Here is a 25477-nt window from a genome sequence, read left to right as displayed (position 1 = left end):
CCCTCTCCCCTCTTTCTTCCTACATAGGCTCCTCTCCCGAGGGCCTCTCACTGACTGCTGTGAACATCTCTCTCCTTGGCCACCTGAAAGTCCAAGTCCCCCAAGCAGATCTGCTCTGTCTTCACTTTGCAGGACTTGGGGCCCAGAGTTCTTAGCTTCTAACCCCACCTTCTCATGGGGTTCAGGCCTGAAGTCTGATTTATACTCCAGAAAAGCACTTGAAGAAGACAGAGAATTGCTGCCAGCATTGGCTCAGCCTGCCTGTACTTTCCACCCACCCCACCCCCAGCCTGGTCTGGAAGCTTCCAGGAGCAGTGGGTCCTAGATACCCCTCTGAGAGAAGAGTTAGCCCTGAGGCAGGATGGGAAAGCCCTGCCACACCCTGCCAAGCTAGCCAGCAGGGACTTTTCACAAACAAAACAAAGCCAGAGGTTCTGCAAGGCTCTGTTTGACTCATCCGTTGGGCTCATGCCTTTTGTTGCTGGGTTACTGACACCAGAGTGGGAGACACCAATCCTTGGCTAATCCCCTGTCCGTTGGCTAGCTTCTCTAAAGGGCACAGAGACTCAGGGGCCTGTATCCGTCTGTGGTAGATGGCTGAGACCATCTACCACCTGAGAGAGGCTGAGGAGCCAGCCCTCCTCTGTTTACACATAAATATTCTGTCTGGAAGCTGTGGCTGAAGAAGGAGCATTTTGGCAGAGAAACTAACTGTGGCTAGCATTTTCCCCCTTGGCACCATCATCTGGTGGGATCTCTTTAAATATACCACGAATGAGGGACAGCCTATGGTCTAACCACAGCCAGCTGCAGGCACACACAACTGCTTGTTCTCCCTGCAGCTGGCTTTGACATGGTGCCAGAATACAGGGCTCCTCTGCCTCTAGGTTCCACCCTTCTGGCTCTAAGCTGGCCATGCCCCATGGCCCCTCTGGGTCCAAAACACAGCAGTACTTCCTCAGTCACTGAGAGGGCTGGTGGCTTAGTGGGGGAAAAAAACCCACTGGTGGCCTCAGGAGGGGGTTGGGTTGCTCATGCTGTGGGTTGTTCACAGCTTTCAGGAACACTTCCTGTTTTCCTTATCTCCTCATAATGAGCCTTTTTAGTATTTATTCATGAGGGTGAGCTGAGAAAGTGGGGGTAAGGGTGACATGTGACCATAGCTTCTGACAGCCTGCAGGACTGGGGCAGGCACTGTTGCTACATCTAATGTGTACGGATGGCCCTGAGAGACCCATGCTAGTGGGGCATTGTGAGAGATAGACAAGCAAGGTGAGTGGCAGGTATAAGGACATTGCCAAGCATAACAGATAGATGTGAGAGCAGCAGAGGCCTCAGGAGGAGCAAGTAAGAGAGGCTATATTAAGTGATGGTCTAAGTGTGGCTGCTTCACACACAGCCTGGCCTGAGGTGGCCAGCACAGGATTTACTAGCTTCAGATCAACCAACCTGACAAGACCCCATGCACGTGTTCTGACTACACTTCATTGATTTCAAAGACCTGTCACAGCCTTTATTTCAAGTCACACAGTGGCCCTAGGAACTTAATAAGCCAGGATCTTTATTCCCACTTTATGAAAAGGCAAATTAAGGTGCAGAGAGTTAGAATGGTAAATAGAAGGGAAAGAAAAATTAGGTACAAGCCGGGCGCTGGTGGCTCACACCTGTATTCCTAGCTACTCAGGTGGCTGAGATCTGAAGATTACAGTTCAAAACCAACCCAGGCAGGGGTTGAGTCTGGACTTGAGACTTGACTCTTCAGTTACTCACAAGAAAACCAGAAATAGTGCTGTGGCTCAAGTAGTGGAGTGCTAGCCTTGAACTAGCAAGACAAGAGAAAGAGAAAGACAAAGAGAGAGAGGGGAAAAAAGGGCAGAAAAAAGTCATGTGTTCTATCTACCCACATGTTCTTATTTGCTAAAATGACCCAGAGAAACAAATATCACATTTTTTAAAAAAAATAAGTCTGATACATTTAGTAACTTGACCAAGAGCTCATCGCTGGAAATTGGGAAGAAAAGATGCTAGTTTTGCTTACAACTCACCAAGCAGAGATTTACCTACAAATGTTAAAGCCCAATAAATGCTTTTCCCTCCTTTGTGGTCAATTGGACCATCTGATTTTCTTTGGATTCTGACACCATACCACTCTGCTGAGAAATGTTGAGCAAAAAATGATCAGAAGACATAGTTCTACTTCTCATCCTTGGAAGGAAGGAGAGATTCAATAGAAAGGACAGACCGAGAGGAAAAAACAGCCATCCTTTGTACCTCAACCCATAGGACATGCAAGGCTGATATTCAGGTCCTCATGTTATGAAGAAGGAAACTATAGCTGAAAAGGACACATTATAAGGATCTCAGAGAACAAGTAGTAAAGTCTGTTTGTTTGGTCACTAGTAAAACGTTGGATGGTGAGACAAAGTTCAAATGAGATTTTGCTAGGGAGTTCTCTATTAAAGGCCTATAGATTCTCTCTTGAGGGTAGTAGCTGATTGAGAAAGGAACAGAAGACTGGCCTCATTTCTGAAATGAGACTCTTGGTCCAGGTAACAAGGGGATATAATCCACAAAACAGATAAGAGCTGGTTAAAGGAAAGCATACTTCCATTCACCAGTGCTAAGGAAGCTAGAACGAGATCACATTGGACCATCTTTAACAGAGGCCCAGTAATTCAGATGGAGGAGGCAATAACCCCAGATTTATTGCTCACTTACACGCACTTGGCCAGGACTGCACAGTGAGAACCCCAGCTGACACTCACAAGGCGTGGGGTTAGCCTTGTTTTATATGGCTGAACTATACATCTGAGCTTCAATACTTTTATCTATAAAATGGAGGAGAAAGGATTGGTCTTTCTGCCCCAAGGGCACTATCAAAATTTTCCAGGGCTTTTGTTGATTGTTAATTATCTGAAAGTTAAGTGTCTCACAGAATCTGCAAGGCTATCCTAAGTGGAAGGTGTTTAAATCATCTTCCTACAGCAGGAAATAGGTGAACAGAAAGAAGCTCATTTGAGGTCTACTTTGGAGCAGGTGAACCAGGTCAGACTCCCCAAAATGCAAGAGTTGAGGAGCAATGGTGAGAGGATATGGGGTGCAGATAAAAAGGAGGCCTGAGGATTTTTTTATGTGTATTAAGAAAGAAACATAGACAACACATTGCAAATGCTAGCCATGGCACTTCCACTGTGAGAAGGCAGAAGGCCTGTGAACATTGGGGAATGACCAGAACCATGATGTCGTGTTTGACTCTTCTGAAGAAATGGCTTGAATAGGCACCAGAAGCTCACATCTATAATCCTAACTACTCAGCAGGTTGAGAACTAAGGTTCATGGTTCAAGGACAGCCCTGGCCCAAATATCCATGAGAACCTTATCTCCAGTTAACCATAAAAAGCTGGAAGTAGAAGTGTGGCTCAAGGGGTAGAGCATCAGCCTAAAGTGAAAAAGTCAAGGAAGAACACCCTGGCTTTGAATGCAAACTCCAGTACAGGCACAAAAATTTAATTTAATAAAAGAAAGAAGAAATGGCTTGTCACCACACCCTACCCTCAACAAACGACACCATCCCTTGTCTAAGGCATCTTCTCAAGGCTTGCTTCCCCCAAAGCCCTTTCTATTTATTCTAACCTGATTTCACCTGAATAAACAGAGAGGGAACTCGCAAGTGAGTCACATCCCCCATCCCAGGCCCAGAATAGCCTTGCAAAGGCTTTTAGGTGTGATCATAGTTAGGTGGAGAGAACCAGGCAGGCTTCAACTTGAGCATGCATTTTTCGTTCTGTGGAAATACTTTATTTTACTAAGTAATAAAACTCCTCTAATGCCTTGCGACTTAATCTGATTTTTAATACAACATTCACAAGAGAAAGCTAGACAGTTCCACTAATAGGAATACTGGTATGGATAAAAGTGGTTTAGAAAAATTGTATCCATTATGTGTTTCAGTAACACCCCCCCAACCCTTTGGGTAGATACTGGAATTTGAACTCAGGGCCTCACAATTGCTATGTAGGTACTCTACCATTGAAGCACACTTCCACATGCTTTTTTCATTGAAGACTTTAAAAGTCACAGAAAATGAACCAGGATGCTAGTAGCCCAAGCTTGTAATCCTAGCGATTTAATCAGGAGGTTGAGATCCAGCCCAGACAGAAAAGTCAATGAGAATCATATCTTCAGTTAACCACCAAAAAACTGGAAGTGCTCAAGTGATAGAGCACCAGCCTTGAGTGAAAAAGCTAAGGATAGTACCTAGGCCCTGAGTTCGAGCCCCAGTACTAGCACCAACAAAATAAAATTAAAATAGTATATCAAATACTCCCATTTTCCCCTCACTCAGAATTGTTGGATCCGTTTCGTATGGCATTTCCTTCAAGCCCCAGCCCCCTAAAGGCTAGGATTACAGATGTGCCACTCAGACCTGCTGATGGGAAAGCACATTGGAGAGTTGAAATGCATGCTGGGAACTGGAGGTGTGGCTGAAGTAATAGAGTACTAAACTAGCTGTGAGTGAAAAGGCCAAGTGAGAGCTCAAGGTCCTAAATTTAAGCCGCAGTACTAGCACGAGGAAACAAAAGGAGGGGAAAGGGAGAAAATGCTTGTTGGGCTGTCCAACCCATTAAGTACTTCCCTACCTAGACTAGGTGAGCATTCAGCACCTGAGCCCAAATTCTGGGTAGAACAGCAATGCAGACTTTTTTATTACAACAAAATTTTATTACAATCCAAATGACTTATTTTAACACCTGAAAAAAGACATTGTGAGTGAATATACTAAATGAATTATACACTTTAACATAGCTAGTTGCATATTAAATAAAACTACTCCGTATTTTTCAATTGAAAAAGGCAATGTACCAGGCAATGTAATAATGATGAATCATTATAGTCTCACCTATAAGGATTCTGAATTCTGCAAATCACATTAAGTGCAGCCTTGTGTGTGCATAGAAAAAAAAAGTTTTTTTTTTTTGTTTTTTTTTCGATTGGCCATGGGGCTTGAACTTTGGGCCTGGGCGCTGTCCCTGAGCTCTTCAGTTCAAGGCTAGCACTTCACCACTTTGAGCCACAGTGCCACTTGCAGTTTTCTGGAGATAAGGGTCTTATAAACATTTGTGCCCAGGCTTCCTTTGAAACTCCATCCTCAGAGCTCAGCTGCCTGAGTAGCTAGGGTCACAGGCCTGAGCCACCAGCGCCCAGCTAAGAAATTTCATAAATGGTAAAGTCAGACTACTTTAAGATTGGGTGATATCTTTAACTATTCCAGTCTAGTTCAGTGCAATTGTTTTCCTTTTTTCCTCTTCATTGATATATATTAATTGCATAAAGATTTTCACTATAGTGTTTCCATGCATGCACATTTTGTATATTAATTGGATTAATCTCTACTGCTCTTCCTTTCCCTTTCCTTTCCTCCCCATTTTTTAACAGATTTTGTTGTGTTTCATTATGCCATCTTTGTACATAGACACAATGTATTTCAATATTATTCACTCACTCCTCACATACATTCTTAGTATTATTTTCCAAAAGAGAGAAATCAAAGACTTTGCAGGCTAAGTAGCTTGACCAAATTACGCCATGGCTCCCAGGTTCTAACAGGGGCATTTCCTGTTCTGCCTGAGTATCTACCTGAAGATTGCACTCTTTTTTTTTTTTTTTTTTGCGGTCGTGAACTCTGGGCATGGGCACTGTCCCTAAGCTCTTCAGCTCAGGTTACCCCCTTACCCCAGGAGCCACGGTGACACTTCCCATTTTCTAGTGGTTAATTGGAGATAAGAGTCTCGAGGACTTTAGAGGCTGGCTTTGAACCACGATCCTCAGATCTCAGCCTCCTGAGTAGCTAGGATTACAGGTGTGAGCCTGAACTCTTAAACAGAAGGGGAGGCACTCTTTAAGCCTCTATTCTTTCTGGTATAATATGACATTTCTTAGCTTGGATGAGGAGAGCCTTTTAGAGTCAGTGTAAAGAAAGTAAGAATTGACCATTCTGCTCATCCAGCCACAATGGATAAAATGAAAGTGAAACAAGAAAATAAAGAAGCAAGCTGATTTCACATCAAACCCTAAATTCAAAAGAAAGGCTGTATTTGAAGAGAGATCTTTCCTCAAATCTATTCTCTTCTTTAATCTAGTCCAACAGCCCAGGTGTCCCAGCATTAGGCTCACTGTCACCACCCAGTGCCGCCCTCTCCATATCTGTTTCCTCCCCCTGCCCATCAACTCCTTCTCAACACTCCAGAAATGCCTACCTCAGCTCCTTCTTCATGCTCCCTCCTAAAATGTCTGCTCACCTCTTTTCCTTCTCTTGCAAGTCATCCAAACACACCATAGAACACTTTCACAAAGAAAGGAGCAATGAAGAAAAGGAAGGCATGGTCTCACCAGCGTGGAACCAGCACCGCCATCCTGTGGGCTTTGTTTCAGTCTCCTAATAATAGTGACCCTATTTCTATAACAACAAGCTTCCTGAGATCGCTGGGACTGATTCTTTAATCTTCTTAACTTGTCATCCATTCTTAAATGCAGTTGCTGGGTGATGGTGGCTCATGGCTGTAATTCTAGCTACTCAAGAAGCTGAGATCTGAGGATCACAGTTCCAAGCTACCCCAGGCAGCTAAATCTGAAACTTTTATCTCCAAGGAACCAAACCAAACCAAAACAAAACCAAAAAAAAGCAGAAGTGGATCTATATCTCACTGTGGTATAGCTAATGTGATAGAACTCCAGCCATGAGCAAAAGAGCCAACAGAGAGAATGCTTTGTCTCTGATTTCAAGCTCCAGTACAAAAAAAAATAAAAAACATAATACTGTCATCCCTTCTCTCTACTCTTTTTTTTTTTTTGCCAGTCCTAGGATCTGGGCACTGTGGCACTGTTCTTAGGTACTTAGATACTTTTTGCTCAAGGCTAGCGCTCTGCCACTTGAGCCACAGCACCACTCTGGGCTTTTTCTGAGGAAGTAGTACTGAGGAATTGGACCCAGGGCTTTCTGTATGTTAGGCAAGCACTCTACCACTAGGTGCTACTCTCTCTGCCCCTCTCTACTCTTTTCAAGTGTATACTGACTACAAGTTTCCTCACTGAGAATTGTTCTGCTGACTAAGGAAAAATTGTTTCTGTCAATTTTCCTTTATAAAATCCCATTGTTTGCTTGCAATTCTGACACGTAACTTCTTCTCTCTCTTAAATGGCTGTCTTTTTATTTCCTACAAATACATACCCTATAGTTCACTTCAAGACTCTATTCATCTATATGCATTTATTTTTCTGTTCTTTCCTATTTCTTTTGTTCTTTTTGAATGGCTTTGATTTTCTTTTGTCTTTAGAATCCTGGTAATCCATATTTTGTATATTCCAAGGACTTTGGAATAACATTTAAAAATTAAATCTGAGGCCTACATTTTCTCAAAGTAGTTAAGTGATATGCAGAATGTTTGATAGACCTGCTCTAGGAAGCCTGAGAGGACTGAGGGTGGCTGTCAGAAGTCTTCCATCCTAAGTTAGAATCTTCTCCCCAAACAAGTTACTAGAAGATTCTCTCAGCTAACCTCTGCCCCATAGAGCTTAGCTAATAGGACACCAAGGTTCCTTGATAAAGAATAATCCTCCCCAAACAATGTCTAGCAAACAAATACATCTTTTCAATAATGATGAACCATGAGACTCTGTCAACAGGAAAGGTGTTCATTCTCTTAGATCTCCTAGGATATTGAAAAGAGTTACAATCTTTGCACCATTGAGGAGCCTCGGGCAGGAAAAATACCCCGATTCTTTGTTTTCTCTACAACTGAGTTATTAAAGAGATTGTCTTGCTGGTAGTCATGGATAGATGAATTTGCTGAATGAGTATGTAAGATTGCAAAGTTGTTGCTTCTACTATCCATTAAGAAAGGAATTAGAAACCTAAAGAACTGACTCTACGAAAGGGCATAGAATCTAGTAAGGGATACAGAAGTAACCCTGTGCACACGTGTGTGTGATATCTCAGGTCTATAAGGATTGACAAATTCTGGCACTTTCATACATTGTCTAGTTCAGTCTTCTTAACAGCTCTCATGATGTGTACCAAAGGGATGACTTTCCTTGTTTCTGAAATAAATAGAGGTTCCTAAAAATAAGTAAGTACAGACAGATATGGACGGCTCATGCCTATAATCTTAGCTACTCAGGAAGCTGAGATCTGAGGATTGGAGCCAACCAGGGCAGACAAATTCCTGAGACTTTTCATCTCCAATTAATGAGCAAGAAAGTCAGAAGTGGAAGTCTGACTCAAATGGTAAAAAACCAACCTTAAGTGGTAAAACAAATAAACAAGAGTATAAGGTCCTGAGTTCAAGTTTTGGTTGTGGCGCGCGCTCTCTCTCGCGCTCTCTCTCTCTCTCTCTCTCTCTCTCTCTCTCTCTCTCTCTCTCTCTCTCTCTCTCTCTCTCTCTCTCTCTCCCCCCCCTCTCTCTCTCTTTCCTTTATTTCTCACACATACACAAAGAAAAAGGAGGAAGGAAGGAAGGAAGGAAGGAAGGAAGGAAGGAAGGAAGGAAGGAAGGAAGGAATCCAAGATCCAATGAGTTTCCATGTCATGTCCATATCCTATTCCACATATCATTCACAGTGCCAAGGAACCCCAGTAGAACATGGTCTCTGCATTACATTTCTGCTTTCTACTTAAATTTTTCTGCCTATTTAACTGACAGAGGAACTGCACTTCAAGACTCTGTATGTATTAGACAGTCAGCATTCTGGAACAAGGACTTTATTATTCATAGTATACTCCCAGGCTTAGCACAGAGTCTAAAATGAAATAATTCCTCAGTAGTGATTTGTTGATGGTAAAATTGAACCCAAGTGTGAAAAGCCCATGTTTACTGTGAACATTAATAGAAATTACCTCTTGACCAGCCTCAAGTCACACCTTTTTGTTAGAAGCCGCTAGAATAATGAGGACTTAGCCCTCCATTTGTAACACAAAGTGGGAGGGGGTGAGGGGATGGCAGAGCCTACAGCCTTCTTACCCTGAATAGCGTAGGAAGGCTTCCCACAGCCACCCCCACTCTGAGCTCTTGGTGGGATCTTTGAAAGTCGCAGAGGGCCTGGGACAACTGTGAACCAGGACAGGAAATGCCAAGTTTCTCCCACCTCTTTCCCACTGGACAGAGTTAAGACAGTGAGTGGGTAGAGCCCAGATGGCAATGCAGGTGCCAGGCGGCTGGGATGGGAGGAAGTACCCTGCTGGGCACATGAAGGGTTCTCCTGTCAGCTTTACCAGTGGCTCAAGAACCTACCTGCCCTTGAGCCCTGACAGTCCCTTTTGACCACCAGCCCTGCTCTAACCATAGAAGACTTGGGTTTTTCCAAAAGCCCCATTTAGCTTAGGTTGGCCTCAGATCCCAGACAGACAGCAAAGCCTGTTAATCTATATCCAGAGCAAGAATGCCTCAACACAGCAGGATTTTCCTAAGCTGGGAGAGTCTAGTGGATGGGAAAAGCTTTGCTCTCAATCCAAGTCTAAGGCAACCCACCATCACCACCACTACTGTCAGCTCTGAGAAACAGCAGTTTTGTTTTGGAAACTGGCACCCAGTGCAGGCTCGCTCCTGGAAATGAACTTGGGCCCCCTCTCACTCCCAGCTGCAATGTTCTACTTCCAGCCTTCCTGCCAACACCCTCTTCCAGCTGCCCCCTCAAAGGCACCATTGTACCAGCCTGGCACAGCAACAGAGGAGGGCTAAAGAGGAAGAAAACATTTTCTGCCCATGGGATGTTCTTCAGCAGGTTGTGTAGACATGGCTTCTACACTGCATTCCTGGAGCCTACACAAACCTGCCAATACTCCATCATTCCTGTCACAGATGGCAGCCACCATTCAGGCTAACTGCTCCCCCTCCCCAGCTCACTGTCAGTCTTCTGCTACCCAGACTACAGCTGGGTACAACAGGTCCAGGGGAGGGGTGTCATGGCGGCAATATCCTCCCCCCCCCCCTTTTTTTTAAAACAGTGCACTCTTGCTTGCCAAAGCAAATTCTGAACTTAGAATCTCTGAACTGGAAGAGGATTTAGTTCCATTTATACTCAACAAAAGATTCATTCTAGCACATTCTAATAATCTGAATAGCCCAAGGGTGAGAAGCTGACTACTTCTCAGGAAGACTGTGCAGTGCAGGAGAGCCGTGGCTTGCAGAAAGTTCTTCCTGACGATGAACAAGAATTGTGTGCCATTCCTCACCATCTGCTTCTCCGGTTGGCAGTCAGCACAACACTTGGAACAAAATAGGTGCACAGCATTTGTGGGGTGCAGAAAATCCCATCTATTGGGCATATCTCCATCCTTTAGGGTCACATGAAACATGCTGTCTCACTCCTCCACATAAAGACTCTTCACAGAACTAAAGGGGAAACATCTACATCGTCTCCCATTATCTCTTCTTAATCTACCCTGAGCTATGCCTCCATTTATGACTAACCTGACCACTCTGATCTTGATAACCTACTTTTTAAACATGTTTTCCTTCGAATGAATGTTTCCTTTCAATTCCTTATATCTAGAATGTTCCAAATTGTTACGTCACCAATAACAAAGCACACAATTAGCAGCCATCAGGCACATGCCCTCTACATTAGACTGGCTTCTTCAACTTGTCACTGGCAGCTCATGGAGGAATCCTGAACGCTGACAATTCCACAAACCCCAATACTATAGGAAAAGAAGGTCCTTGCTTGGTGTCTCTCAGACAATGTTTCCTCACCTGAAATAAATAAATAAGCATCTGAATGTCAGTACATTGCAGAGTTAAAAGATTAGACATAAAATATACAGTGTGAGGTTCATAACAGCTGCTCAAAAATGATATGTATTATTATATAGCATATGAGGACATTGCTATTATTATCTAACTGACTAGACTGGACAGTAGATCGATATAAAATTCTCTCTGAATGCACAGCAAGCCATTGTCCTGAAAGATTTCCCAGCACGCTAGGCCATTGATTGTATGTAAGAAGTACTAAACTGTCTTTCCAACAATGCCATCACCTCTTGTCAGCACATCAATACAGCATCTTTTCTTTTCTTTCTTCATAATACATACCATATTTGTTTTGTTTATTTTTGTACTGGTACTGGCTGCTCTCACTTAGCTTTTTTACTCAAGACTGGTGCTCTATATTGAGCCACAGCCCCACTTCCAGCTTCTTCCCAGCTTGGTTGGAGATAAGACTCTGATGGACTGTCCTGCCCAGACTAGCTTCAAAAAGTGGTCCTCACATTTCAGCCACTTGAGTGTCTAGGATTACAGGCACAAGCCATGGACCCAGTTCACATACCCATTTATTAACACTAAAAGTATTCTCTCTAGTTCCTCTCTAGGAAACTTGCAGTAAATTTCTCTTTTTCCATTCCCAGTAAATTTCCCTTTTCTGACTGTAGGAACTTGCAGACCGGAAGATACCTACCTCCTCTCTGTCTTGATATCTCCAGCCAGTGAACTAGAGTCAGACTGCTTATTGGTGCATCTCTTCCCAACTCTCCTTTTCATGATGTCCTTTGGTACCCCGAAATGGGCTGTAGAACATAACAATCAAGGTTTTTGTTTCTTTTGTTGGTTAGTTTTGGTTTTTTTTATTTTTTTTCCTGAGTTCAGCATTTAGCAGAATAATGTTGCCTAAAAGAATGTAAGTACTTCAAGGACAAGGATCCTTCCCCATTGCTGCTTTCTCCTTCCAGTCCAGCAGGGAATAAGTCTTTTCTTATTATTCCTTTTTTTCTCTTTCTGCTGAGTCTGGGACTGAACTCATGGCCTCACATTCTTCTTTGGCTTTTACACTCAAGACTTGTTCTCTACCACTTCCAGCTTTCTGCTGGTTAATTGGAGATCAGAGTCTCATAGACATTTCTGCCAGCCAGGGCCAGGTTTGGATCTCGATCCTTCGAACTCAGCCTGCTAAGAACAAGGATGATGGCAAGTCATTAGCACGTGGCTTTCATTATTCTCGATGGACGGGATAAGTGCTCTGTCTTCTGCCTCTTATGAACTATGTCCTTCATGCCCTGTTTTTCCTACCAGGGTATGGATTTCCTTTAGCTATGATCAAAGGACCACATAGTGCAGACTTGGGATGTCTTTTATATCTCTCCCTATCCTGGACTTGGAGTGACTTTATTAGTTCATTATATTAATCTTGAGAGTTCGAGGAAATTCATCTGGAAGAAAGGAAGTTCTGTCAGGTTTCTTCACGGAACATATTAATTTCTATTTTAGGATTTTTCCCCCACATGCTCATTTTTCAGGACACAGATTCTGGACAGAGGATGTGGGTGAGGCATGCCAGGATCTATGGGAAACACAGAGCTGTGTAAAATATAGCCCCCACCATCTATGAATTCCAAAGTCTACTGGGAGGACACATGAAAATACAAGGAGAAAACAAAGCAATGAAAATTCAGAGAAGAGGAAGGAAGATCACTTTTTTTTTTTTTTTGTCAATCCTAGGGCTTGAACTCAGACCTGAACACTGTCCTTGGGCTTTCTCAAGGCTAGAGCCCTACCCCTTGAACTACAGAACCACGTCCAGCTTTTCTGTGTAAGTGGTACCGAGGAATGGAACCCTCTACATGCATGCTTAGCAAGCACTGTACCACTAGGCCAAACTCCTGGCCCCAGGAAGAGCACTTTCTGGCAGTGCATTGGGAACAATCTCACTGAGGAGCTGATTTCCAGTTGGAGGACTTGAGATTTACTAGACACCAGTGAGCCACCTTCCTAGGCTTCTCTCCTCTTTCCAAACAAAGGGGATCCTACAGAGTCCAGCGTTACTTTCATCACAGTCTGCCAAACCAATTTAGAGAACTTCTCCTCCCAGCAGAAATATCCCCATCATAAGAGGGACCCACTATCCCATCCTTTCCTCGGCCCTACAGGACCCCAAGGTTGCATAGAACAGTTTACTTCAGACCTCATCATTCTCATTTTGGCCATTGCAGTGATCTTGTGTTCCACATGGCTTTGCCATTGTGAGATCTGGACTTTGGCTCTCATCCAGTGACCTTAATTCCTCTCCATGAACTTAGGACTTGCTAGTGGTCCATCCAAATACCCACAGATCTAATTCCAGATCCACTGAGTCTCATTAGCTATGGTTAAGAGCTATACCCTTAACCATTTTAGTGCCTGCTTTTTAAACTGTAGTATGAAGTCTTTGGAATAATGGATATTTTGATGTCATTCAGGTCTTCCCTTGAAAGTACAGATACAGGTGGGAAGGTAGGGAAGAGGGGAAATTCTTTTTGGAGAACAAATAGGAGAGAATTTGTGAATCACGTGGCATCTGAAAAATCTGGAAGAGAAGTACAGAGAGGGTGCTAAGATGTCCCCAAGTGCAACCTGTATTCAGAGACTGTCATCATTTGTCAAGGCAAGGATCACCACTAGTTAATAAAAAAAATTTCATGGGAGCCTGGAACTGGTGGCTCATGCCTCTAATCCTAGCTACTCAAGAGGCTGAGAGGTAAGGATCACAGTTCAAAGCCAGCCCAGACAGGAAAGTCCATGAGACCCTTATCTACAAAACAGAGATGTAGCTGTGATTCAATGGAAGGAAGGAAGGAAAATGTACTTCCTATGAGATGTCTCAAAATTTTCATATCAAGGCTCTTAGCTACTCTGAAGGCTGAGATCTCAGGATTGCAGTCCAAAGTCATCCCCACAGGAAAGTCTACGAGATTCTTATCTCCAATTAATCACCAGAAAACCGGAAATGAAGTTGTGACTCAAAGTTGCAGACTGTTAGCCTTGAACTGAAAAGCAAAGGGACAGGGCCCAGGCCCTGAGTTCAAGCGCTACAACTGAGGGAAAAACAGAAAACAAAAAACATCTAATTAAATGAAAATACCAGAGACAGACAGGGAAAAAAAATTTAAGCACCTCAATCTGCAGCATTGCTGGGAAATATGTTAGAAGTACAGGGTCTTTGGCCCAACTGGTGACTACTTTGATACAGAATTCTCTGAATTTCAAACTTGTTGCCTAGCAAGGTTTGCTGAATGTTGATTCTAGGAGTGGTTTTCAATGCATGGAGCTCCTCTGACCATGTGGCTGTCACAGCTGGAATATAGATGATACCTCAGGCATTTTTTTTTGCCAGTCCTGGGGCTTGAACTCAGGACCTGAGCACTGCCCTGGACTTTCTCAAAGCTAGCACTCTGCACCACAGCACCACTTTTGGCTGTTTCTGTGTATGTGGCACCGAGGAATTGAACCCAGATCTTTGTACATGCAAGGCAAGCACTCTACCACTAGGTCAAACTCCTGGCCACCTCAGGCATTTCTGTAATTGTTATTCCCAGATATGTACTAGCTTTCTTTGTAGGGCTGATGAATACTGACAAAGCACAGAGACAAAAAGTGGAAGCAGGAAGGAGGGGCATTCTACACAAAACAGAAACTTTGGTGATAGCCAGAACCTAACTGTAACTCTATAGTGAACTTTGACATCATAGACCCTTTCAAACGTTTATGTCTTTTGAGCATTTATTTTATTTTATTTTATTCTGTGCCTATCCTAGGGCTTGAACTCAAATCTGCGTGTTGCTCTGAGCTTTTGTGCTCCAGGCTAATGCTCTACTTGAGCCACAATTCCACTTCTGGCTTTTTGTTAGTTAATTGGAGAGAAGAGTCTCAAGGACTTTGCTGTTGGGCTGGCTTGAATCATATTCCTCCAATCCCATCCTTCAAAGTAGCTAGGATTCTGGGTATGAACCCTTAGTGCCCATCCTGAGTTTGTATGTTTGTTTTTTTAAATACAAATAAAATTTGCCTTTTAGGAAAAAAAAAAACTTTAAGGACTGGAAATGTGGCTTAGTAGTAGAGTGTTTGTCTAACATGCACAAAGCCCTAGGTTCGATTTCTCAGTAATACATAAACAGAAAAAGCCAGTAATGGTGCTTTGGCTCAAGTGGTAGAGTGCTAGCCTTGAGCACAAGAAACTCGGAGACAGTGCTCAGGCCCAGGACTGGCAACAAAAATTAAGAAAGAAAAGAAAAACAAGTATAGGCAAATCAATAGATCAAAATAAATCCAAACCTGAACTGTTCAAAAGCTTGTGAACAGAATTTGAAACCATCTTGAAATATTTAAAGAAAAAAGAAACTTCGAGAGATGTAGATTTTTTATTTTAAATTTTTTTTATTGTACTTAATAGAAGGGTTACATTATATTCACCAGATAGAAGGTGCATTACTTCACAAACATTGATACCCTTTCTCTCCCCCATTTCCCTCCCACCTCAAGATATGTAGATCTTTCGTTTAGAAAATTAAGGAATTATTGTCATACTTGAAGAGTGGTAATAATATTAGGGTAGTTTTTAAAGTCCTTATCATTTAAAGATCCACAGGGTGTATGGACTAAAATGATAAAAAGTCAGAATTTCCTATGAATTAGTTCATGGTGAGTGTGAAACAGAGCTAAGGCAAAGCAAGATTAACTATGAGTTGCTAATTGCAGAGGAAGGTAGGGGGGAGGAAATAGAGGAGATAATATTCTTTCTATACTTAAGTTTGAAAATATCCATAATGAGAGGATAAAGAGGAAAGATTTTTTTTAATGATAGAAGATGGATAGCCAGGTGGCGGTGGCTCATCCCAGCAATCCAAACTAATAAGGAGGCTGAGATCTGAGGATCTCAATTCAAAGTCAGCCCAGGCACAGAAGTCCATGAGGCTCTTAGGTACAATTAACCACAAGAAAATCAGAAGTGGTGCTGTGTCTCAAACTGGTGGAGCTCTAGCCTTGAGCTGAAGAGCACAGGGTCAGCACCCAGGTCCAGAATTCAGCTCCAGGACTGCAAAAAAAAAAAAAAGATGGGTGGGATTAATGAGGATAACTCAGTGTCAGGATATCCAAGAAAGAGAACCATTCCAGCTAGAAGTCCTCAGACCCCTTAAGGCCTGGGTCCCCTCTCCATCTTTCCAGAGAGCAGACTCAGCCCAGTGGTAGAGCTACAAAGCAAAATAGTCTGTGTTCTCAGCAGAGGTGCTCTACCTATGGCCGCGATGAATTGAGGTTAGAAAAAGAGAGGACTTCTGAGTTGCTAAAAACTGAAATAGGTCACAGAATAAATAGTGGGATCTCCTCTGAGAACCTACCGAAATAACATCAACACGTTGAAAAGTTGGAGGCCTCCACCTCTCCATCTTTTCAGGTCACCATAGCAGACAGGTGCCTCCCCCCTTCCCTCACCCCCTCAGCTCTCCATGCCTTTCAGGACAGAGGCATGGGTGAGTCCAAGTTCTGCCGAGAATGGCAGAGAATTCAAGACATCAAGGATGGAAAAGGAGACCCAGTGCATTTCATATGCACAGAAATAGGCTTTGATCTCCTAACCTAGACTCTGCTTACCTAGATGCTGGCACCAAACAAAGTAGCTATGCCTTTGGCTCAGCAGGCAAGAAACCAGAACTTGGAAGGCTGGGAACCTGTTCAGTGGGATCTGGGGCACCTCCTGGGGCAGTGCTATCCCATACACCCTCCAGGTCCATTCCTGATGGAACCAGGCTGGCCTCCACGCACCCCACTTCCACCTTGTACCCAGTGCTCCTGAGCAGCCACCACACATAGTATTCAAGCTGGCAGGGGGAAGCAGTGCTGTTTCCACTGTGCACACCCAGCTATAAATAAATACCTGGGCTCTGCTGAGCACAGGGGAGCCTGCTAGCCCAGTCCTGGTGTAGGATGGCTAGTGATGCACACACACACACACACACACACACACACACACACACACACACACACCTGGGGACTGGCGCCCTCATTGACTTGTCCCCAAGAGACACATGGGGTGAGGGGAGGAGCGGGGTAGCCAGGGCCAGATGACATCATGGAGCAGTTGAAAGATATAACTCAAGAACCCTTGGGGCCTGTGTTCTATTTAGGCCACTATTTTCCACTCTCAGTTTGGCCTCTTCTACCTTTCCCCAGATCTGGGGTTCCAAAGGAATTTAGTGTATGATCACTGGGTCAAGAACTGCAGAGATGGGCCTGTCACCGGCTGAGCTGTCACCATTAAAATACTTCTTTGGGAGTCTAGGTGGTGATTTCAGGAGGATACTTCTCGGGGGAACACATAATAATGCAGGCAGTTAGGGATTGCTATTGCCTTCCAGATACCCAGGGATTCTTCTCCACCCCCATTTTGCTGAGAACAAATTAAAGCTCAGGTGGTAAACAAACCCAGAGTCACACAGCTGTCCAGGATGAGTCAAGATTGAAACTCCTAGCTCCACCCTTCAACATGCTCTTTCCAAGGTACCCTATGGCCTTTGACTCTCCAAATAGGTGTTTTCCAAGGGCATCAAACGGACCCCATGTTCTTCTCAATTCTAACTGTCCCATCTACATGGGACCCAAGGAGAGAATAGTCCATCAGGAGCACAGTGAAGACTGTCTGTTCTTTCAAGGAAGGACTAACCATTTGCCAAGTTAATAGCTAACACTCCCAGCTGGTTTGGGCTAGAGATGGAGGGGACAGAGTACACTTAAAACTGCAAGTAGGGAAGAAGGGTGGCTTTGTGGAATAGAGCTTTCCGAGGAGGGTGCTGGTGTCATTCCTTGGTGGTGACGACTGTCCATGTGTTGTTTTTATAAACCTGGCACGGAGACCAGCTATAATAATACTAATGTCCAATACTGATGTGCGCCAGGTACTGCTCTGAGCACTCACAAGACAGAGCAGTGGTGAGAGATTTCAATTATTCAAACAGTAGCTGGGAGTTAAATTTTGCAGTAAGTCTAGCATCAGCAAAAGCCTTGATTTGCCTTACTGACTCATCTCTACAGCAGGATCTGGTGTCTGATGCCTGGACTGGCATCCTAGCTTTGTGACCTGTACGATGACAAGCTCTAGAGCCTCGAGCCAGCACCCAGTACAGGTGGTTCACACCTGTAATCCTAGCCACTCCAGAGGCTAAGATCTGATGATTCCAGTTTGAAGCCAGCCCAGGTAGACTAGATGTGAGTCTCCTCAATTAACAAGTAAAATATGGGAGATGGAGATGGGGCTCAAGTGATGGAGTACCAACCTTGAACCAAACAAGAGCATGAGGTCCCTGAGTTCAAGCCCCAGTTCTAGCATTAAAAAAAAGAGGGGGCTACAAGCCCCATGAGAGGCTGTTTTCACCAAACATTTGAAGTGTTGTGAAGGTAACTACAACCAACAGTACACGTGACCATCTGGTCTAGGAGGAAGGAAGGGGGAAAAAAACCAAAAGTCCATTTCAACATGTGGGAAAAAAAAAAAAGAAGTTAATGCTAGTTTGAATTCTAAGAATTGTGTATGAAAGATGCAAGGGTAGCAGTAATATCTAAGCCAGGCTCCAGTAGTTCACAGAGGTAATCCTACCTACTCAGGTGGCTGAGATCTGAGAATCATGGTTCAAAGCCAGCCCAGACAGAAAAGATCCTGAGGGCCAGGGAAGAACTGTGGCTCAAGTAGTAGAGTGCTAGCCTTGAGCAAAAGGAACTCAGGGCCAGGCTTCAAATGTGGAAGAGATAGCTTAGTAGGACTCCACCACTCTAGAAGATATGCTGTTTTTCAGAGTGGTAGTCTTCAATTAAAAATGGAAGAACAGATGCTAAAGATGAATATTGTGTCTAAGGTAGGGCAATAGATAATTTACTGATCTTACACATACATTTGAATCCACATTGCTGGACAAACCTGTAGGTACCCTATCAGGCCAGTTTGAGAAATCTAGAAAACACAATAGGAACTATCCAATGAGAGGAAATGGACAAATCACACCCTGGTGTTCAAAAAAATAGGAAAAAAATATATTCTGGAAGCCACACATTGATATGCTTCACTCCAGTCCCTGGCAAGCTCCTAGAACAGAGTCAGATTCCAGAGATTCACAGTTGAGGGGCTGTGTCTGATGAGGGGCTTTGGCAGTAGTACACTGCAGATGAAGAAAGACAGGCTGTCACCTGATGGGTTTCTCCGCTCCTTTGGTGAAGCTATGGATGCACTCTCTTCCCTCCAGATTTCATCTCATTCAAACTCTTAATACTGTTATAATGGCAAATAAGTCTTTATGTGAGGTAAGTGGAGACATGCAAACCATAGCAATAGGTAGCCTCATGGGAAGTAGACTACTTGGGGATGTGTAAGTGTGTGTGTGTGTGTGTGTGTGTGTGTGTGTGTGTGTGTGTAAGAGAGAGAGAGAGAACATACTGGAGCCTAGAGCTTTTTAACTCAAGGCCAGTGCTCCTACCATTTGAACCACAGTTCCACTTTTGGCTTTTTCCTGGTTAGTTGAAGAGAAGAATTTCACAGACTTTTCTGCACTGGCTAGCCTCAAGCTAGGATACTCAGTTTTCAGGCTCTTATGTTGCTATGAATACAGATGTCAGCCCCCACCAGCTGGGTATTGTGTGCTTTTGATTTTTGATTTTTTTTCTCATAAAAGCAAGATAAAGAGTGTGGGTCTTGTAATCCATTTCCCCAGGTTTGAATCCTTACTCTCTTATTTATCAACTGTGCAGTCTTGAATAATGTAGCTCATCTCTCTGGTTCCAGTGTGTTCTTCAGTAAATGAATTAAATTACCCACAATCCTGAGGAATAAGGTTCAGAGATAATATATTTCTTGGGGTCTTGTTACCAATATATTTGACCTTATATCAAGAAATGTGCAAATTCAAGTGTTCTGGCCTTCATACCTGATGGCGGTTGCGAGTGGTGGAGGCTAGAGAAGGAAACTGCTACATCAGCAAGCAAGTATGCCAAAATTGCACTTAGAATCCAGATATGAGATAGAGGCAAATTCTGAAAGCTCTCTAAATCTTAAAATCTCTGTGTGAGGGCCAGGAGTTTGGCCTAGTGGTAGAGTGCTTGCCTAGCATGCATGAAGACCCAGGTTCAATTCCTCAGTACCACATACATATTAAAAAAAAAAAAAAAAAAAGCCAGCAGTGGTGCTGAGGCTCAAGTGGTAGAGCTCTAGCCTTGAGAAAGTCCAAGGACAGTGCTCAGGCCCTGAGCTCAAGCCCAGGACTGGAAAAAAAAAAAAAATCTCTGTGTGTGTGTGTGTGTGTGTGTGTGTGTGTGCGTGTGTAACTAGTGATTGCATTCAAGGTCTGAGACTCTGTCCCTTAGCTTTTCACTCAAATGTGCTACCACATGAGCCACAGCTCTGCTTCCAGTTTTGGTTTGATTTTTGTTTTTTTGCTGGTTATTAGAGTCTCACAAGCTTTTCTGATCAGTCTGCCTTGAGACTGTACTCCTCTCAGCTCAGCCTCCTGAGTAGCTAGGATTATAGGTATGAACCACCAGCACTCAGCTACCAATTACAATCATGTATTTTGCACAGGAGGGATAAAGTTAAGAGTAAATACAATGAGATCGTTCTGTCACTTGTGGAGAATTTGTTGTTTTAGGTTCTAGAGTCAGAACCTAAAACATAACAAACCTTCTATAAATCCTCAGAGTGAATAGAAAAGGGCAAAATTGATGAGAACTAGATTGGACTGGATGGACAGCAATGAAGCAGTTGGCTTGGGGACTATCCTGAGAGAATTTCTGGGCCTATGGTAGCCATGTGCTGTCTTCCCCAGCCCACCGGGACTACATGGCTTCATCTTACTGTGACAGTCAAAGGATTAAACCTGATAGTGGCAAGGTGATGGCTAAGGACTTATCAAAAGCACGAGCACGCGCACACACACACACACACACACACACACACACACACACACACACACACACACACCCCAGCTTGGGTTGCAATCCACTAAGAACCTAACAGCTGGCTTTCCTCTTCTCCCCAGTGTGATGGGGTTGAGGTGGACCTGAGCAACATCTTCCTGGAAGGCATTGCCATTCTCAACATCCCCAGCATGTACGGAGGCACCAATCTTTGGGGAGAAACCAAGAAGAACAGAGCTGTGATCCGGGAAAGCAGGAAGAGTATCACAGACCCCAAGGAACTGAAATTCTGTGTCCAAGGTAAGTTAGGCACAAAGGAGACTGTGCTAGGCAGTGCCCATTGGTGGGTGGGGTGTTCTTGCAAAACCTCATCAGGGACTCCAGCAAGTACTCTGAGGTCCACCAGCTTGCCAAGTACCCGGTGTTCTGGGAATAAGCTGACTCATGGTCTCTGTTGTGAAGATTCCAATCTTATCAAGATGGCAAGATTGACGATAAAGTAATCCTATGTAATGAGAAATAACACCAGGGCTCCATAATGGTAGGTGTCCATTGCAGCTTCCATCTCCAGTGTGTGCATCCAGGAGTCCAGGGTCAGCCTGGCTCCTCTGCAGCAGCAATGGATCCCACCCGTCACTCCCCTTCTTGAGAACACGATCCACTCAAATTCCCACCACTCCACTCCTTCCAGTTTCCCACCTTCCTGCTCACTCCTCAGTCTCTTGATGCTAGACTGTTCCCAGGCAGAGTATTAAGCCCTCTTCTTTATTCTACTGTACTTTCCCCCTTCATGACCTTTTCCAGCAGTGAGAAACTTTAAATGCCATGTGTGTGCCCATGGTGCCTCTAAGTCTATCTCTGGCATCCTCTGAAGCCCAGGCTCATATGACTTATTCCCTCTGGTTTGCATAACAGCCGTGACAAATTCTTGTCCATTATAAACTCCTCTGGTGTCTCCTAACCTCCATCCCCATTGATGGTAACTCCAGCCTTGCCGGAATGCAAGTCAAAACAGCAGCAGCATCTTCAACTCCTCTTTTCATCTCACATCTAGTCCATAAGAAGTATGTTGGTTCTACCTTAAAAAAAAAAAGAAAAAAAAGCTGGGCATAGTGGCTCACACCTGTAATCCGTAGTCCTAGCTACTCAGGAGGCTGAGATCTGAGAATCAAGGTTCAAAGCCATCCTGGGCAATACAAAGCTGAGAGACTCTTATCTCCAATTAACTTTTAGAAAATGGGAAGTAGGGCCTGGCTCAAGGGTAAGGAGGTAGCCTTGAGCTGAAGAGCTCAGGGACAGCACCCAGGCCAGAGTTCAAGCCCCATGACCCAAAAAAAAAAAAAATGCTGGGATTTCAGGTGTGAGCCACCAGCACCCCACTTCCAGAAATTTTTTTTTCCCCAGTCTTGAGGCTTGAACTAGGTGCAATCCCTGATCTTCTGCTCAAGGATAGCACTCTACCTCTTGAGTCACAGCTCTGCCTCTGGCTTCTTTTGGAGATTATGAGTCTCATACACTTTTCTTCCTGGGCTGGTGCAAACTGCATTCCTCACATCTCAGCCTCTTGCGTAGCTACTGGTGCCCAGCCCAACTTATTTTTTTGATACCTTTTGTTTTGTTTGTTTGTTTTTCTATGAAATTAGAACTTTATGTAAAAGCACTGCTAGCTGGGTTAATGGTATCGAACCACATCAGAGGTTCATATGTGTGCATGTGGGTGTACATGTATATATGCATGTGTGTGTGTGTGTATGTGTGTGTGTGTGTGTGTGTGTGTGTGTATGCTATGGGGAATTGAACGCCGGGCCTCATGCTCTCATTTTTTTAAGATTTTTTTTCATGAGTGGTGCTCTACCACTTGAGCCACATTCCCACTTGCAACATTTTGCTCATTACCTGGAGATAAGAATCTCTCAGCTGGGCTCATTCTTATAATGGTTGCTACTCAAGAGGCTGAGATCTAAGGATTGTGGTTCAAAGTCAGTCTGGGCAGGAATGTCTGTGCTACTCTTATCTTCAATTAATCACCAGGAAAGCAGAAGTGGTGCTGTGGTTCAAGTAGTAGAGTACTAGCCTTGAGCACAAAGAGGCTCAGGGACAATGTCCAGGCCCTGAGTTCAAGCCCCACAAATCTCTCAGATCTGCCTTCCCAGGCTGGCTTCAAACCACAATCCTCAGATCTCTGACCCACAAGTAGCTAGGATTATAGGAGTGAGCCACTGGTATCCAGATAGATCATTGGTTCTTAAACAAGTCCTGCTTCTTGAAAAAGAATATTCTCAGACCAATTGAACTACCTAATAAATTTCTGGGTTAGTTCTTGGAAATTTTAGATTTGCACTGAGCTTCCCCAGATGATTGTGAGGGCCTTGTCACATGTGAAAACCATGAACAGAGACAGGTGAATGCCTACAGCCTCTCTTCCCCGCAAGTGTGCGTGTACTCTTATTGTCCTGAGGTCGGATGTGATCTGACCCCTCAGAGAAGAGGGCGAAGCTTGCGTGACCACAAAAGGGAGACATACTTTGATTGTTCTTAAACGCCATCAGGTTTTCCCATATTAGGGCAGGGTTAACAAGAAGCATCCATTGAGAGAGGACTCTGGAATTGTATGTCTCTCTTTTCCTCGTAAGGCCCTTTATTTCACACAGTTAACTTTTCAATTTGTATAAATTATTAAACTGAATGATACATTCCTCCTGGGTGCTAGCTGGGGAAATGGGGAGGTAGGGAGCATTGAAGGATACAAATGTCCCTGCAGATGTTCCCATTCTCAGCCCCCATTTTGGTGTCCAGCCCCTTTGGAACAGAAAAAGGAATGAGTAGAGTAGAATCTTCCTGAGAGCTTGGGGAAGCTTTTGTTTGAGGTCATGCCTCTGGTTAGAAATCAAGCTCAGCCTTTCCTGTGTCCTTACATGTTTGACATTCTATCTTCCTCTTCTTCAAGCAAGTGTAAAGTCTTTGTGGAATGTTCTTAACAATCATGTACAGGAACTCTGCCCCAAATCCCCCTTTCCTACCCCTAGAACATGCTGTCAGAGCTAAAAATGAAGCCACTTCCTGTTCTTTAGATGAGGACATAAGCTGACCAAAGCATAGGCCAAGGAGGGGGAAATGGCATCTGAATTTCGTGGACAGCCACTTAGATCTTTTTACTTGAAAGATGATCCCATGGAGGTTCAGCTGAGAGGCAAAGCATTGACACAACAGTCAGGAGAACTGGGTTCCAGTCCACACTGTCTTCTCACTTGTGTGTGACCTTGAGTGCATCCTGTCACCTGCTTGATCCTCAGTTTTCTCCACCTATAATAGAAAATCTGTCAATCATTTTGAGTCTCCTTACAGCCCCACAAAATTGAAGCATAGTCTTATTTTGGTCTGTATGGACTCCTGTTGCATTATATGCAAATTCTTTTCCTTTCTGTGTTTTCCATCAGGATTTATAGGCTTGTAGGCTCTTCATTTGTTAAGGATTTGTTTACTTTGGGGGTTTTCATTGAGACTGGAGGAATGGGAGAAGTCAGGAAAGAATGTGGGGCAAAAGAGTTTTATCACAGGAAGTGAAAAGAGAAAAGATAATAGAAGGGGTTACTGTCAAATTTCTCCTAGTAAATCAATTGTTCTTCTGGGAAAACAAGCAAGTAAAAGGCTCAAGGGTGAGAAGCATGGTCCAGTGTCAGAATACCTGTGTCTAGCACACTCTAGATCTGGGCTTTGATCCTTAATGCACAAAAGAAAAGGGTGTGACAGAGAAAGGAAAAGGAGAGAAAGAAAAACAAAAGCAGAAAGGAATGAAAGAAGAAAGGAAGGAGGAAGGGAGGGAGGAGGGTGAGAGAAAGAGAGAAGGAAAGGAAGAATGGAAAGAAAGAAAGAAAGAAAGAAAGAAAGAAAGAAAGAAAGAAAGAAAGAAAGGAAGAAAGAAAGAAAGAAAGGAAAAGCACTCTGTTAGCATGAATGAGTTCTGTAAAAAAGAAAATTTGCTGATGAAAAGTAATAAGAGCTGGGTGCAGTGGCTCACATCTGTAATCCTAGCTACTCAGGAGGCTGAGATCTGAGGATCGCCGTTCAAAACCAGCCCAGACACTAAATTCCATGAGACTCTTATCTCCAATTAACCATTAGAAAACCAGAAATGGCGCTGTGGCTCAAGGGATAGGGTGGCAGCCTTGAGCTGAAGAGCTCAGGGACAGCACCTAGGTCCAGAGTTCAAGCCTCATGACCAACACAGAAAAAAAGAAAGAAAAGAAAAGAAATAACTCACAGGGAAAATCACCAGGCTTGCAGTTGAAGAGCCTGGGTTTAAAATTTGACATAAGCTTTCTAATTTCTCGTTTATAAAATAAACATTACAGTACCTCACTGACGGTGAGGGTGACAGATGTAAACATACTGAAGCCATCCTATAAACTCAAACACCAATGTGCATGGATACATGCACGCACACACGTACGCACCAATCCGGGAGCTTGAACTCAGGATCTCAAGCTCATGCTTGGCCTTTTCACCCAAAGCCAGTACTCTGTCACAGCTTCACTTTGGCCATTTGGTTCATTGGATTTAAGACTCCCATGACTTTTCTGCATGCACTGGCTTCAAACCTCAGTCGTCAGAGCACAGTCTGCTGACTAGGAGTGCAGGTGTGAGCCTCCAGCATCGGGCTCTTTTTACCTGTGTAAGGACATAGTAGAATGTTGCGAAGGTGACTCCCAATTGTCTCATTCAATGGCCATCTGGTGATCATTGTGAGCCAGAGTCAGCCACCAGTCCTTGGAGGTAAG

General features: G+C 43.8%; 1 protein-coding gene across 1 annotated transcript in view; it reads left to right on the top strand.

Moving 5' to 3' along the window:
* Dgkg (diacylglycerol kinase gamma) overlaps nt 1-25477 on the top strand; it is a 208140-nt gene that overhangs the window by 153258 nt on the left and 29405 nt on the right. The window contains exon 22 of the mRNA XM_090343423.1: nt 20822-20999. Within this exon, the coding sequence (XP_090199549.1) occupies nt 20822-20999 (178 nt within the window). The remainder of the gene's footprint in view (nt 1-20821; nt 21000-25477) is intronic.

The sequence above is a fragment of the Megascapheus bottae genome, chromosome 1, assembly GCF_031878675.1.
Source record: "Megascapheus bottae isolate mThoBot1 chromosome 1, mThoBot2.hap1, whole genome shotgun sequence".
In the NCBI taxonomy this organism is placed as follows: Eukaryota; Metazoa; Chordata; class Mammalia; order Rodentia; family Geomyidae; genus Megascapheus; species Megascapheus bottae.
The sequence above is the reverse complement of the archived record's forward strand: the minus strand, read 5'-3'. Positions and strand labels throughout refer to the sequence as shown.